Here is a 15,000-nt window from a genome sequence, read left to right as displayed (position 1 = left end):
TCCTATTTTTTCCAATACCTTCTCTCTCTCTCTCTCTCTCTCTCTCTCTCTCTCTCTCATCTTCATCATATCAACTTCCCTTCTTTCTACCAATACCTCAATTTTCTTCCTTTCCTCTCGCACAGTTTCGCACTTTTCCTTCTCGTTCTTCCCTCTCACCTTGGTTGGCATTCTTGTTCAGGATCCTTACTATCAAGTCGACCTTCTGTCTCGTCGCTTCAAATCTGTTCATGTCCACCGCGATTCTGAAGGATAGGCGATGGAGCGGTAAGAGATAAGATGGCAGTTAGATCGAGATTAGTATTCAAACACTTCTCAAACACTTCTCCACAATTTCAAAAGGCTTTATTTAAATCTACAGGTGTTTTTGAAGGTGTTTTTATGGTTGTAGAGGCAGAGTGACAAGATTTCTACAATATCAACTGGAGAAACGCTCTTAAAAACCTCACTTATCATCTCTGTAGCCTTGGAAAGTAGTCATGGTGCGTATTCAGAGCATTTCTGAATACGCACCCAGAACCCCTTTGCTCTCTTTCACTCTCTCTTTCCCTATTTCATCTTAATACGACTCAAGGCTATGGAGTTCATTGGCCGGGTTCTCAATGGTGTTTATCTTGCTCATAATGGATATATCTTGTTAGTAAGTCATTAGAACCATGAAAACACCGCTAAGAAGCCATGTAACTGATAATCATATGCTGGAACACTTCTTCCGTGACGCACCTCCACTGTATTCAAAAGTGCCTCGCTGAAAATGACACGTGTTATTACGGGATGTTTTCTTTATGATTCTAGTGACAGATTAACAAGATGTCTGCATTATCAACAAGAGAAATTAAATCAAAACTCTCTAATCCAATTGACACGTATTTTTCACTGCTTCTATACTAGTGACATTAATAAGATTTCTGCATTATCAATAAGAGAAACTAAATAAAAAAACCCTGTAATTGAATTGACACGTATTTTTCACTGCTTCTATGATACTTGTGATATTAATAAGATTTCTGCATTATCAATAAGAGAAACTAAATAAAAAAAAACCCTGTAATTGAATTGACATGTATTTTTCACTGCTTTTATGATTCTAGTGACAGATTAACAAGATTTCTGCATTATCAACGAGAAACTAAATCAAAACCCTGTAATTGAATTGACACGTATTTTTCAATGGTTCTATGATTCTAGTGACAGATTAACATTTTCTACATTATCAACAAAGAAACAGTCTTGAGAACCGAGCCAAACATTTCCGTGCCCTTGCAAAACAGTCGTAGTGAGAAGGCAAGACTGGCTTAGATATGATGCTTCCCCACCTTCCCTCGTGCTCCCAGATGCCCCCACACACCTGTAGAAAGGCTGAGCGGCGCAGGCGGTCCCAATACTCCCGGAGGACAGGTGAGAGACGTCCCTCAGCACGTCATTCAGCGCCGCCCGCCCCGCCGCCTCGTTATCCTGCAGGAGTGGCAGAAGAAAGAGGAGAGGATAAAAAAAGAGTATGAAGAAATAAGGGAAAGAAAAGGAAAAATACGTAGAAGAATAACAAGAAAAAGAATAGAAGAGAAAAGAAAGAAAGAAAGAAGAAGAAGAAGAAGAAGAAGAAGAAGAAGAAGAAGAAGAAGAAGAAGAAGAAGAAGAAGACACGGTATCAGATATTACAGGACAAAAATAAAGAATTCATTCCCGTCAGGTTAATAATGAAAATGAACACAAAGAACAAAAAAAAAATGCAAAATAGGAGGAGGAGAAAGAGGAGATGGAAGAGGAAGAGGAAGAGGAGGAGGAGGAGGAGGAGGAGGAGGAGGAGGAGGAGGAGGAGGAGGAGGAGGAGGAAGAGGGAAGGAAGAGCAACAGGTGACATTTCAAGACTAGATTATTCCCTATGTCACCTCTTATTCCTCCTCCTCCTCCTCCTCCTCCTCCTCCTCCTCCTCCTCCTCTCTCTCTCTCTCTCTCTCTCTCTCTCTCTCTCTCTCTCTCTCTCTCTCTCTCTCTCTCTCTCTCTCATTTTCTCCTCTTTTACCAATCAATTATTCCGCATCACACATCATCCTTCCTCCTCTTCCTCGTTCCCTTCTTCTTCTTCTTCTTCTTCTTCTCCTCCTCCTCCTCCTCCTCCTCCTCCTCCTCCTCCTCCTCCTCCTCCTCCTCCTCCTCCTCCTCCTCCTCCTCCAACTATCCTCCTTCTTTCTTCTCACATTCATTCACTTTTTCGTATTGATGGCCTACTAGCAATATCGTGTGTGTGTGTGTGTGTGTGTGTGTGTGTGTGTGTGTGTGTGTGTGTGTGTGTGTGTGTGTGTGTGTGTGTGTGTGTGTGTGTGTGTGTGTGTATGCTAATCTTTCCTCCATCTGCAGGGTATAATAAATATTCTTCTGGTACATTTCTTAATTTTCTTCGCCTTCCTCCTCCTCCTCCTCCTCCTCCTCTACTCTTCCCCTCTTCCTATTCCTCACTCTCACTCGGTCAATTTATTCCTCTCTCTCTCTCTCTCTCTCTCTCTCTCTCTCTCTCTCTCTCTCTCTCTCTCTCTCTCTCTCTCTCTCTCTCTCTCTCTCTCTCTCTCTCTCCTCCTTGGTCTTCCTCCTCCTCCTCCTCCTCCTCTACCCTTCCTTTTCCTAATCATCATGAGCAATGCTTGCAGTCAACAAACACACACACACACACACACACACACACACACACACACACACACACACACACACACACACACAGACAGCTGACTTGAAGACAAACATCACTACTCTCTCTCTCTCTCTCTCTCTCTCTCTTGCTACTACGGTTCTAAAAATAACGCTACTATTACTATTACTACTACTACTACTACTACTACTACTACTACTACTACTACTACTACTACTACTACTACTACTATAGTCTGTCTACTCTAAAGTGGCTCTTGTGTTCAATACATATAGTAGCTTATTGATGATATTGTTGATTTGATGTGAAGAATACTTGTTTTCTGCCGATCAACGCATTAATCACAAGGACGCCTCACGGTTTTCCTCAAGATCTGACAACCACTAATTCCTCCGTGGTATCATTCAGAGCGGACCTAGGAGCCACTTTAGAGCAGAAAGAAGAGGTATTGGTAGAAAAAGAGAGGTAGATATGATGAAGATGGAAGAGAGAGAGAGAGAGAGAGAGAGAGAGAGAGAGAGAGAGAGAGAGAGAGAGAGAGAGAGAGAAACGAGAAGGTACTAGAAAAAAGAGGATGTAAAGAAAGAGCAAAGTAAAGGAAAAAGAAGAAAGAGAGAAAGAAGAGAAAAACTGGAACTAGTAGGAAAGAAGAGAGAAAATATAATGATGGTGGAGAAAGAGAAGGGAGGGAAGAAAAAGGAGAGGAAGGGATGAGGAAAGAAGAGAAAGGAAGAGCTATTACTACTACTACTACTACTACTACTACTACTACTACTACTACTACTACTTACCCACATTATCCCCTCTCACTTATCTTTGCCTTTCTACTCTTCCCCTCTCAGTCCCATTACACCCTTCACTTACCACTGCTTCACTTATCTTATCTCCCTTTTATCTCTCACCCAACATCCTTCTTCTCTCACCCATTACTCTCCCTCTCTCTCTCTCTCTCTCTCTCTCTCTCTCTCTCTCTCTCTCTGCTCTCCCATCTCTCCTATCCTTTATTTTTATTTTCCTTCACCATTCACCTTCCCTCTCTCTCCCATCCTTACCTCTCAACTCCTACTCTTCATCCTACCCTTCTCTCTCTCTCTCTCTCTCTCTCTCTCCATTACTACTTCTATCACTATTACTACTTCTACTACTGTTACTGCTGCTGCTACCACTACTGTTACTACTACTACTACTACTACTACTACTACTACTACTACTACTACTACTACTACTCTCCCTTAAATAAATGAAGATGTATCCCTAGTTTCTATCATCTCTTCTCGCTCATCAACCTTCACCTTTCCTCTCCCTCTCCCTCCCACTTTATTTCTCCCTACCCTTCACTTGCTTTTACCATCTCTCCCTCTCCCTCTCTCACCACAACAGGAGGGGGCGTGGCGGCGTGTGCCCAGCTCAGCACCAGTGCCACAACCCACGCCAACGCTTGTCCACGCCCACACAGCAGCATTCTCCACGTTCATTGGTCCTGGGGAAGAAGAAAGCAGCCAATCAGAGAACAGGTATTAGGAGAGATGAGCTGCAATGATTGTCTTAAGTAGAAATGATGATGATGATAGTTTGAGTGGTTGAAGTGATGCGAGTAAATTAAAAGATTGTTAAGAAGAAAGCAAGACAGATTCGTAGATGTACAATTAGTTCAAGCGTGTGTTATCTTGTAAGTTGTTAATATAGATGAGTTAATTGTCTTGTAAAATTATAATTATATCTCTATTTTTCTTCTCTGTCTCTGTCGCTTTGTCTCTGTCTGTTTCTCTGTCTCTGTCTGTTTTTCTGTCTCTCTCTCTCTCTCTCTCTCTCTCTCTCTCTCTCTCTCTCTCTCTTGCAAATAAGGTGCTACAATATAATGTTACTACTGGTATTACTACGACTACTACTATCACTACTACTACTACTACTACTACTACTACTACTACTACTACTACTACTACTACTACTACTACTACTACTACTACTACTACCACTACTTCAACTAATAATACTCCGACTACCACTACTATTACTAATACTAATGCTGATGCTGCTACTATTACTACTACTACTACTACTACTACTACTACTACTACTACTACTACTACTACTCCACCACCACCAAAGCAGACAGGTAAACATAAAGACCCACACAAGGCATCTCATTACGGGCCAATCACGTGCGTCTGATGAGGTGTGAGGAGCCAATGAGGAGAAGGGAATTAAGTGGCGGGAATCGTCCTGTCCAATGACAAGAGCAAGTGAGGACAAGAGCCAATAGGAAGCGTTAGTTTGCTGGGTGACTGACCAATGGGAGGGCAGGGATTGAGAATTGCTTTAATTTGATTGGTTAGATGATGTTTTACTTTTATTTATTTTTTTTCTATATATGTATAATTAACTCTCTCTCTCTCTCTCTCTCTCTCTCTCTCTCTCTCTCTCTCTCTCTCTCTCTCTCATATCTTCATTTTTTATCTTAAACTATCTATCTCACTCTATCTTCTCTCTCATCTTTATCTCTTTGCTCCTTTCTTTCTCCTCCTCCTCCTCCTCCTCCTTCATTCGCCTTAATCAAGTCTTCACAGTGAGAGGAGAGGAAGGAAGGGAGATGGAAGGGGAGGAAAGAGGTGAAGAGGATCAAGGGGGAGAGATGAAGAGGACATGAAGGAAAGGTGAAGGGAGAGGAGGAGGAGGAGGAGGAGGAGGAGGAGGAGGAGGAGGAAGGAGGAGGAGGAGGAGGAGGAGGAGGAGGAGGAGGAGGAGGAGGAGGAGGAGGAGGAGGAGGAGGAGGAGGAGAGAGGAGGGAAGCAGAGGATGTGTTATAATGAGGATGGTTGCAGAGAGAGAGAGAGAGAGAGAGAGAGAGAGAGAGAGAGAGAGAGAGAGAGAGACAGACAGAGACAGACAGAGAGAGAAAGACAGACAGAGAGAGAGAGAGAGAGAGAGAGAGAGAGAGAGAGAGAGAGAGAGAGAGAGAGAGAGAGAGAGAGAGAGAGAGAGAGAGAGAGAGAGAGAGAGAGAGAGAGAGGAGGAGGAGGAGGAGGAGGAGGACGTATTGCAGGAGGAGGAGGAGGAGGAGGAGGAGGAGGAGGAGGAGGAGGAGGAGGAGGAGGAGGAGGAGGAGGAGGAGGAGGAGGAGGAGGATAAGATAGAGGAATGAGTGAAAGGCGAGGATTGAGAGAGAAAGGAAGAGTGAATGGAGGGAGGGAAAGATCAGAGATGGATGGATAGAGGGACGGAGGGAGGGAGAGAGGGAGGGAAGAAGGAAGGAAAGAAGGAAGGAAGGAAGGAAGGAAGGGAGGGAGGGAGGATGAAGAGACAAGGGGAAAAGAAAGGAGGAAATAATGAAAAAGAAGATGATGATGAAGAAAAATAAAAAGAAGAACAAGAACAAGAAGAAGGAAAAAAACAAGAATAGCAATAGCAACAACAACAACAACAACAAATAGAAAAGAACAAGAACAAAGAAAAAAAGAGAGAGAGAGAGAGAGAACAAGAACCGTAAAACTAGAAAGAAAAGTGAACAAATAATAAAAAAAAAAAAAAAAAAAAAGGAAAAAGATGAAAACTGACAAGAGACAAGAAAACACACACACACACACACACACACACACACACACACACACACACACACACACACACATTCAATGACCCTCAACCTCTCCCTGACCTCTGACCTTACTTGGTGGGAAAAAAAGGAAAAAAGGAAAAAGGGAAAAGAGGAAAAAAAAATAAGGAAAGGGATGAACCAAAACAAATACTTTCAATCTTACACAGGGAAATTACAAGAGGAGAGAGAGAGAGAGAGAGAGAGAGAGAGAGTGTGTGTGTGTGTGTGTGTGTGTGTGTGTGTGTGTGTGTGTGTGTGTGTGTGTGTGTGTGTGTGTGTGTGTGTGTGTGTGTGTAAAGGAAAAAAAGTAAGGAAAGGAAATAGAAATTCAAGAGAAGAAAAGAAGGGGGAGAAGGAGGAAGGAAGGAGGAAGGAAGGGAGGGAGGGAGGAAGGGAGGGAGGGAGGGAGGAAAGGAAGGAGGGAGGGAAGGTGAGAGAGATGCAGGAAAAAAAAAAGAAGAAAAGATTTGCAATAAGGAAAGAGGAGAGGGAAATTTCTACTCACTTGGAGGAGAAGGAGGAAGTTGGAAGAGCAGGAGGAGGCGGAGGAGGAGGAAGAGGGAGAGGAGGAGGGGAGGTGGAGGAGGTGGAGATGAGTGAGTGAGTGACTGACTGACAGTTAGAGGAAAGGGGGAGAGGGAGAGAGAAATGAAAAAAAAACTAGGGCAGGGAAGGGAGAGAGAGAGAGAGAGAGAGAGAGAGAGAGAGAGAGAGAGAGAGAGAGAGAGAGAGAGAGAGAGAGAGAGAGAGAGAGAGAGAGAGAGAGAACAACGATGATAAAAGGATTAAAGCAAGGAGAGAGGAAGGAAGAAAGAAGAAGGAAAGATAAGAAACAATAAAGAGAGAGAAAAAGAGGAAGGAAAAAGGCGAAGAAGGAAGAGAAGAGAGAGGAGGACACAAGTTTACCTGTCTCACCTGAATCAATCAAGAGGAAAGCGTCACAAATCACCTGCCTCCTCTTACCTAGCCAAGAGTAAAAGAAAAGGTCTCCTCTCTCTTCCTCTTGAGTATTGTTTTTTTCCTCTTCTTTCCTCTTAGTTACTCCGGATTAAAATGCCGATGTTTTCATTCTCCTATTAATATTTCTTCCTCCTCCTCTTCCTTTTTTTTTATTCAGTATAATGTTTTGTCTCTCTCTCTCTCTCTCTTTTCTCCTTTTACCTCTTTCTTTTTTCCTCTCAGTCTTCATTTTCCTCTTCCTTTCCTAAACTTAGAACTCAATGGTATTTTTTTTATCTTTTCTCATTTTTCCTCTTTCTCTTCTTTCCTCGAAGTTAGAAGACAATGCCTTTTTCTCCCTTTTCTCATTTTTTTCCTTTTCCTCTTCCACTCTCTAATTTAAAAGGCAATGGTATTTTTCATTTTCCTCTTCTCATTTTCCTCTTCTTCTCTCTAACTTTGAAGACAATTGTATTTTCCTCTTTCTCTTCTCCTTTTTCCTCATCTTCCTTTAACTCATTTTAAAAGACAATAATCTTTCCTCTTATTTTATTCTCTTCCTCTTTCTTTACTATAACAAAATTTTCTTTCTCGTCTTCTTATTATCTCTTCCTCCTCTTTATTTCACTATAGCTTTAAAGACAATATTTTCTTCCTCTTCTCCTTTTCAATATTTCCTCTTCTCGCGTCTTTATTTTCCCTTTCTTCTTTCCTGTCTCAATCTATGTTCATCCTACTCCCTCTTTTTCCTCTCTTTCTCCTCCGTCTTTCTTTTCTTCGTTTGATATAAGTTCCTCTCTGTTTCTTCTCTACCTCTCACTTATTTCTCTTTCATCACGTTTTCCTCATTTTTCTTCCTTTCTCTCGCTTTTCTTTCTTTTAACATTATTGTGATTTGGTTCCTTTCTTCTTCTTTTCTTCTTTTCTTTTACTTTATTGCCTACTACTAATACTACCACCATCACCACCGCCGCCACTAGTACTACAAAAACAACTACTACTACTACTACTACTACTACTACCACTACCACTACAGCTACTATCATTATTACTACTACTACTACTACTACTACTACCACTACTACAATTACTACTACTACTACTACTACTACTACTACTACTACTGCTACTACTACTACTACTACTACTACTACTACCACCACCACTACTACTACTATTCCAAATAAAGATGACGGAAGAAGTTTTCGCTGAGAAGAGAAAAAAGTTCCTATGGAAAACTTCTTCCCACAGAGAGAGAGAGAGAGAGAGAGAGAGAGAGAGAGAGAGAGAGAGAGAGAGAGAGACATACGATTAACAGGTCCCTAAGAATCTCTCACGCTATTGGCTGGTTGTCCTCCTACCGAGCGTCTGATTGGCTGAAGCACGTATCTGTCCCTGCATCGTGATTGGCTAAGGTTCACAGGAGGGCGAGAAAGCCACCAATCACGGAGCAGAATAAGCCAAGGAGGGGCATTAAGGAACCGGCTGATTGGTTAAGTGTATAGATGACTGACTGACTGACTGACTGACTGACTGAGAGAGAGAGAGAGAGAGAGAGAGAGAGAGAGAGAGAGAGAGAGAGAGAGAGAGAGAGAGAGAGAGAGAGAGAGAGAGAGAGAGAGAGAGAGAGACTGCAAGGGGAATATCAAAACGAGAAAGTGAGAAGAATGAAAGGTGAAAGAGTAATTGGAGGAGGAGGAGGAGGAGGAGGAGGAGGAAGGAGGGAGAAAAAACAAGAAACATTTGCTCTATATGTAAATGGAGAGAGGAGGACATTCTTTTGAGCCTTGAGAAAAATAATATACTTTGGTGTTGAGAAAGAGGAGGAGGAGGAGGAGGAGGAGGAGGAGGAGGAGGAGGAGGAGGAAACGAGGGAAGCAAGAATGAAGTGTGATGCGTAAAAGGAAGGATTCAGAACGGAAGAATGAATCGGTAAAAGAGAAGATTACACACAGAGAGAGAGAGAGAGAGAGAGAGAGAGAGAGAGAGAGATGGTATTCCCTCTCTCTCTCTGAACACCATCGACCTTCTTCCGACGCAAATATCGGCTTTCACATATACACACGCTCCTTCTCTCTCTCTCTCTCTCTCTCTCTCTCTCTCTCTCTCATCAGCGTGGTGTCGGCCGCTGTTTGTCCATCCCTTGACTGGCTAAGAGCTGGTCTGTGTCCCTTGCTGATAATACACAACGCTCCATCGCGCATCATTACACTCTACCACACTCTCTGTCTCTCTGTATGCCTGCCACTCTGTCTGTCTGTGTGTCTGTCTGTTAATTTGTCCATCTCATTGCCTGCTTCTCTATTTGTCTGTCTGTGTTTCTGTCTATCTGTTTGCCTATCTATTTTCTATCTATGTATTTGTCTGTCTGTCTGTCTGTTAATCTGTCTGCATCACTGCTCTACTTCTTGCCTGTCTCTCTATCTGTTTGTCTGTGTGTCTTTCTATCTCTTTGTGTGTGCATGCATCAATTTATCTATCTATCTCTCTATCTATGTATCTGTCTGTCTGTCTGTCTGTTAATCTGTCTGCATCACTGCATTACTTCTTGCCTCCTCTCTATCTGTTTGTCTGTGTGTTTGTCTATCTCTTTGTCTGTGTATGCAATCACCTATTTATCTATCTATCTGTCTGTCTGTAAAAGCCTCTCTCACTGTCATACTGCTTGTCTGTCTATATATCTGTCTGTCTGTGTGTCTATCTCTTTGTGTATCTATCTATCTATCTATGCACTTATCTATTCATCTACCTGTCGAGAGAGAGAGAGAGAGAGAGAGAGAGAGAGAGAGAGAGAGAGAGAGAGAGAGAGAGAGAGAGAGAGAGAGAGAGAGAGAGAGGGAGAAAGAGAGCTTCCCTAAGAGTCTTCAGTAACTTTTCATGATTCGCGCCTTAATTGCAAGGAAAATTTTAACAGGAAGTTGATGTTTTGCCGCGCCCCGGATACTGACTTAATAACGGGAAGGAGAGAGAGAGAGAGAGAGAGAGAGAGAGAGAGAGAGAGAGAGAGAGAGAGAGTATGTGTGTGTGCGTGTGTTTGCTTAGTCACAGATCAGTTATATCATGCTTCTTTGTTCGCTTCTCCTCCTCTTCTTCTTCCTCCTCCTTCTCCTCCTCCTCCTCCTGGTTATATAAGAGGTTAGATCTTAATGTAACACTAATTGCAATGCCTCGTATATCTCACTCAGTTGTAATTGATGTTAAATTGTAGAAGTAGAAGTAGTAGTAGTAGTAGTAGTAGTAGTAGTAGTAGTAGTAGTAGTAGTAAGAGTAAGAGTAAGAATTGTTATAAGCGTTATCTGTAGTAATGGTCTCTCTCTCTCTCTCTCTCTCTCTCTCTCTCTCTCTCTCTCTCTCTCTCTCTCTCTCTCTCTCACACACACACACACACACACACACACACACACAATGTCAGCCAAAGTCAACATATATTTTTCAACAGAAGGAATGAAAAATGCAACGTGTGTGTGTGTGTGTGTGTGTGTGTGTGTGTGTGTGTGTGTGTGTGTGTGTGTGTGTGTGTGTGTGTGTGCGATCTCTTTAACGAACAAATACGCCAATATAAAAGGAAATAAAATAGATAAAAATAAAATACTTAGATAATATGTATATGAAACACAAAAATAGACAATAAATGATAAACAGACACGCAGACAGACAGACAGACACATACAGACAGTCACACAGACAGACAGACAGACAATCAGACAGAAAGACAGACACACAGTAACAGACAGACAAACAGTAACATGTATGAAGAGAGAGAGAGAGAGAGAGAGAGAGAGAGAGAGAGAGAGAGAGAGAGAGAGAGAGAGAGAGAGAGAGAGAAGAGAGAAAATTTTGACACAAAAGACTCACCATCAATCATATCAGACAACACATGCACCTCTCTCTCTCTCTCTCTCTCTCTCTCTCTCTCTCACTTTTCAGAACACCATTAGGGAGAGATAAAAAATGGTGCTGACATGTAAATCTTATTGTCATTGTTACTATTATCATTATTATTATTATTATTATTATTATTATTATTATTATTATTATTACTAGTAGTAGTAGTAGTAGTATTACTATTAGTAGTAGTAGTAGTAGTATCATTATTATTATTAGCTTTATTACTATTATTATTATTATAATTATTATTATTGTTATTATTATTATTATTATTATTATTATTATTACTATTTTTATCATTATCATCATTATTATTATTAGTAGTAGTATTTTTATTATTGTTAATATTAATATCATTATCATATTATAATAATAATAATATTATTATTATTATTTTTATTGTTGTTGTTGTTTCTATTATAGTTGGTAGTAGTGGTGGTGGGAAAGGATGCCGTGAAACATTAAGAGGATGAAGTTTAGGAGGAGGAGGAGGAGGAGGAGGAGGAGGAGGAGGAGGAGGAGGAGGAGGAGGAGGAGGAGGAGGAGGAGGAGGAGGAGGAGGAGGAGTTTCTTTGTCATAATCTTAACGTTGCAATAAATCAACTTCTCTTCCTTCCTTACGCCATATTCTCTCTCTCTCTCTCTCTCTCTCTCTCTCTCTCTCTCTCTCTCTCTCTCTCTCTTGACAGACAGACAGACAGACAGACAGACAGACAGACAGACAGACAGACAGACAGACAGACACACACACACACACACACACACACACACACACACACACACACACACACACACACAGAGAGAGAGAGAGAGAGAGAGAGAGAGAGAGAGAGAGAGAGAGAGAGACAAACTATACCAATAAAAAATAAAAAAAACTTCTTTCCATATAAGTTCCAATCACATTAGTAAACCATTGAGTTCTCTTTCCTCCTCGCCAGATTCCCTTTCATCACAGGTAAGAAGGTTTCGGATCCCCTTCCATCACACTTAAGGAGAATCAATAGACAAACGACCAAGAGAAATGAAAACACTACAAGATGGTGTTCCTTTATAGACGCTAGCCCAGTGTGTGGAAAAGTAGCCCAAACTCATTCCTTTCTAGCCCAATTCTACGGTTCTGTGTTGTCTTTCCTGTCTTAAGAGTAAAAATGTAGCCCAGTTTTTTTTTTTTCCCTAAGGTGACCAGTTTGTTGTCTAGGGTGTTTTTTTTTCTGTATGGTCTAAATGTTGTATCTTGTCACCCTGTTTTATTGTAGTTAGTTTTGTGTCACTCTGATCCACATCACTATAGTTTTTCCCACTTTTTACCAACCTGCTTCATTATATCTCGCGTTGTGTCACTCTGAATCACACTATCTTATTTCAGCCTTGTGTCACTCTGAATCATCCTACACTGTCTTATCTCACCCTATCACATTCTATCGTTCTTCTGCATCACCCTGCTTTATCATATGTTGCCTTGTGTCATCCTTTCTCATCCTATTTTTTTTATTTTCCTAATTCGTCATCACACAATCTAGTGATGTTTTGTTTGGTGTTACTTTACATCACCCTACACCATCTTACCTCACCCTACCACACTCTCTAACCACTCCTTATCACTGTTCCATCATAACTCACCCTGTGTCACCTTGCTTCACCCTACAATGCGTACTAATTCTTTGTCAACCTGCTTAATCATTCGTTACTCTGTCCTTTGGCTAACTCTATCAGACCTGCAAGGGGGCTGGCGACTAAGTGGGCCTTTTTTCCTATTTTTGTTGTCCTTGGTCGGCTTTCCCCTCTTACATAAAGAAAACATCTTAATCTACTTCACCATCGTTCTATATCACCCTTCATATTTCAGTCTGTCACCCTGTTTCATCATGCAGTAATGAATTATCACTCTGTATTACATTGTTTCACTCAATATCATACGTCACCCTGATTTGCTTAATATCACCCTAGTTTGCTTTACCATCGTTCTATATCACCCCAACTTTTCACTCTGTCACCCTGTTTCACACCCTGTATCACATTGTTTCACTCTATATTATTCGTTACCCAGATTTATTTAATATCACCCTAATTTATTTTATTATCTTTCTATATCACCCATTATATTCCACTCTGTCACCCTGTTTTACCATATAGTACTCAAATAACATTGTTTCACTCTACCATGCGTCACCCTAATTTACTTAATATCACCCTAGTTTATTTTATCATTGTTCTATATCACCCATCACATTTCATTCTGTGTCACTCTTTCACCACACACTATTCAATCATCATTCTGTATCACATTTTTTCACTCTATTTCACACGTCACGCTGATTTACTTAATATCACCCTAATTTATTTAATCATAGTTCTGTATCACCCATTACATTTCACTCTGTCACCCTGTTTCATCATAATCAAATAACATTCTATATCACATTGTTTCTATCTATATCATACGTCACCCTGATTTACTTAATATCACCCTAGTTTGATTTATCCTCGTTCTGTATCACCCATTACATTTCACTCTGTCACCCTGTTTCATCACACACTATTCGATCATCACTCAGTCACATTATTTCACCGTTTCATACGTCACCCTGATATACTTAATATCACCCTAACTTACTTTATCATCGTTCGCTTTGTGTCACCCTTTTTTCACCACACAGTACTCAAATATCACACTATCACATTGTTTCACTCTATCTCGCTTTGTGTCACCCTCCTTCGTGCACCCTAACTCACTCAAGTCTGCCTTTCATTCTTTCTTGACCTCCCTCACCCTGGCCTAGTACACCCTGTCCCACCCTGTCCCATCCTGTCCCATCCTGTCCCTTCCCTCCTCACCCTCACTGTCTCACCCTGCCTACAGCACATCTCATTATCACCCCGACAACTACTTGACCTTCTCTCTCTCTCTCTCTCTCTCTCTCTCTCTCTCTCTCTCTCACGAAATCTTTATCCATGCATCTAGAGAGAGAGAGAGAGAGAGAGAGAGAGAGAGAGAGAGAGAGAGAGAGAGAGAGAGAGAGAGAGAATATTGGTTTAGTGATTTCTTTTTCTTAATAATTTTCTTTTATGGTTTTTATAATTTATTTTTTCTTTATTTACTGTTTTCTTTTCTTTTTCTTTTTATTCTATTCTCATCTTATTGTTCATTCATCTGTTTCCTTCCTCCTCTTCTCTCATTTTTCTTTTTTTATTTCCACTTTTCTTGTTATTCATTTTCCTTTCAGTGTATTTTTTTTGACGTTGTAGTTTTTTTTCCCCTTCACTTTTTGTTTTCCTTCTGCATTTCCTTTTATTTCTTTACATTTTCTTTTTCAAATCGGTTTTTTTTCTCGTTTTCTTTCATGCTTCTTATTTTCCTTCAATTTTTTTTTTTATCATATCTTTCCCTTTTCTTCCATTTTCTTTATTTTCCTTCATTTTTTTTCATTTTTCTCATTTCTATCTTTCCCCCATTCATTTCCATCAATCATTCTTTTTATTTTTTTTTCCTCATTCTTATCCTTCTTCCATCTCCCTCTGTTTCCATCCTCTTCAGTAACATCTCTACTCTCTCTCTCTCTCTCTCTCTCTCTCTCTCTCTCTCTCTCTCTCTCTCTCTCTCTCTCTCTCTCTCTCTCTCTCATTTCTCTTCCTTATTACATCTTCCATTTCTTTTTGGACACCTCTCTCCTTCTTCCTCTCTCCTGTTATTCTCTTTACGCAGACAAGAGAAGAGGAAGAGGTGGTGGAGCAAGAGGAGCAAGAGGAGGAGGAGGAGGAGGAGGAGGAGAAGGAGGAGGAGGAGGAGAAAAGAAAAATAAGAAAGAGAAAGAGACTGGAGTGGAGGGAAGACTAAGAGGAGAGTGGAGGGAATATCGAAAGTTGGAGGGCACCTTTAGACAATAGATTGGAGGAGGAGGAGGAGGAGGAGGAGGAGGAGGAGGAGAAAGAAGGTTAT

At 40.9% G+C, this 15,000-nt stretch overlaps 1 protein-coding gene across 1 annotated transcript in view; it reads right to left on the bottom strand.

Moving 5' to 3' along the window:
- Positions 1–15,000, bottom strand: part of LOC123507010 (probable G-protein coupled receptor CG31760) — a 124,460-nt gene that overhangs the window by 48,299 nt on the left and 61,161 nt on the right. Inside the window, exons 2-4 of the mRNA XM_045259505.1 lie at positions 4,017–4,124; positions 1,349–1,455; positions 160–245 (exon numbers count right to left, since the gene is read on the bottom strand). Of these exons, the coding sequence (XP_045115440.1) occupies positions 160–245; positions 1,349–1,455; positions 4,017–4,106 (283 nt within the window). The 5' untranslated portion in view covers positions 4,107–4,124. The remainder of the gene's footprint in view (positions 1–159; positions 246–1,348; positions 1,456–4,016; positions 4,125–15,000) is intronic.

The sequence above is a fragment of the Portunus trituberculatus genome, chromosome 21 (genome assembly GCF_017591435.1).
Source record: "Portunus trituberculatus isolate SZX2019 chromosome 21, ASM1759143v1, whole genome shotgun sequence".
In the NCBI taxonomy this organism is placed as follows: Eukaryota; Metazoa; Arthropoda; class Malacostraca; order Decapoda; family Portunidae; genus Portunus; species Portunus trituberculatus.
Note: the sequence above shows the minus strand (reverse complement) of the source record. Positions and strands in the feature narration are given on the sequence as shown.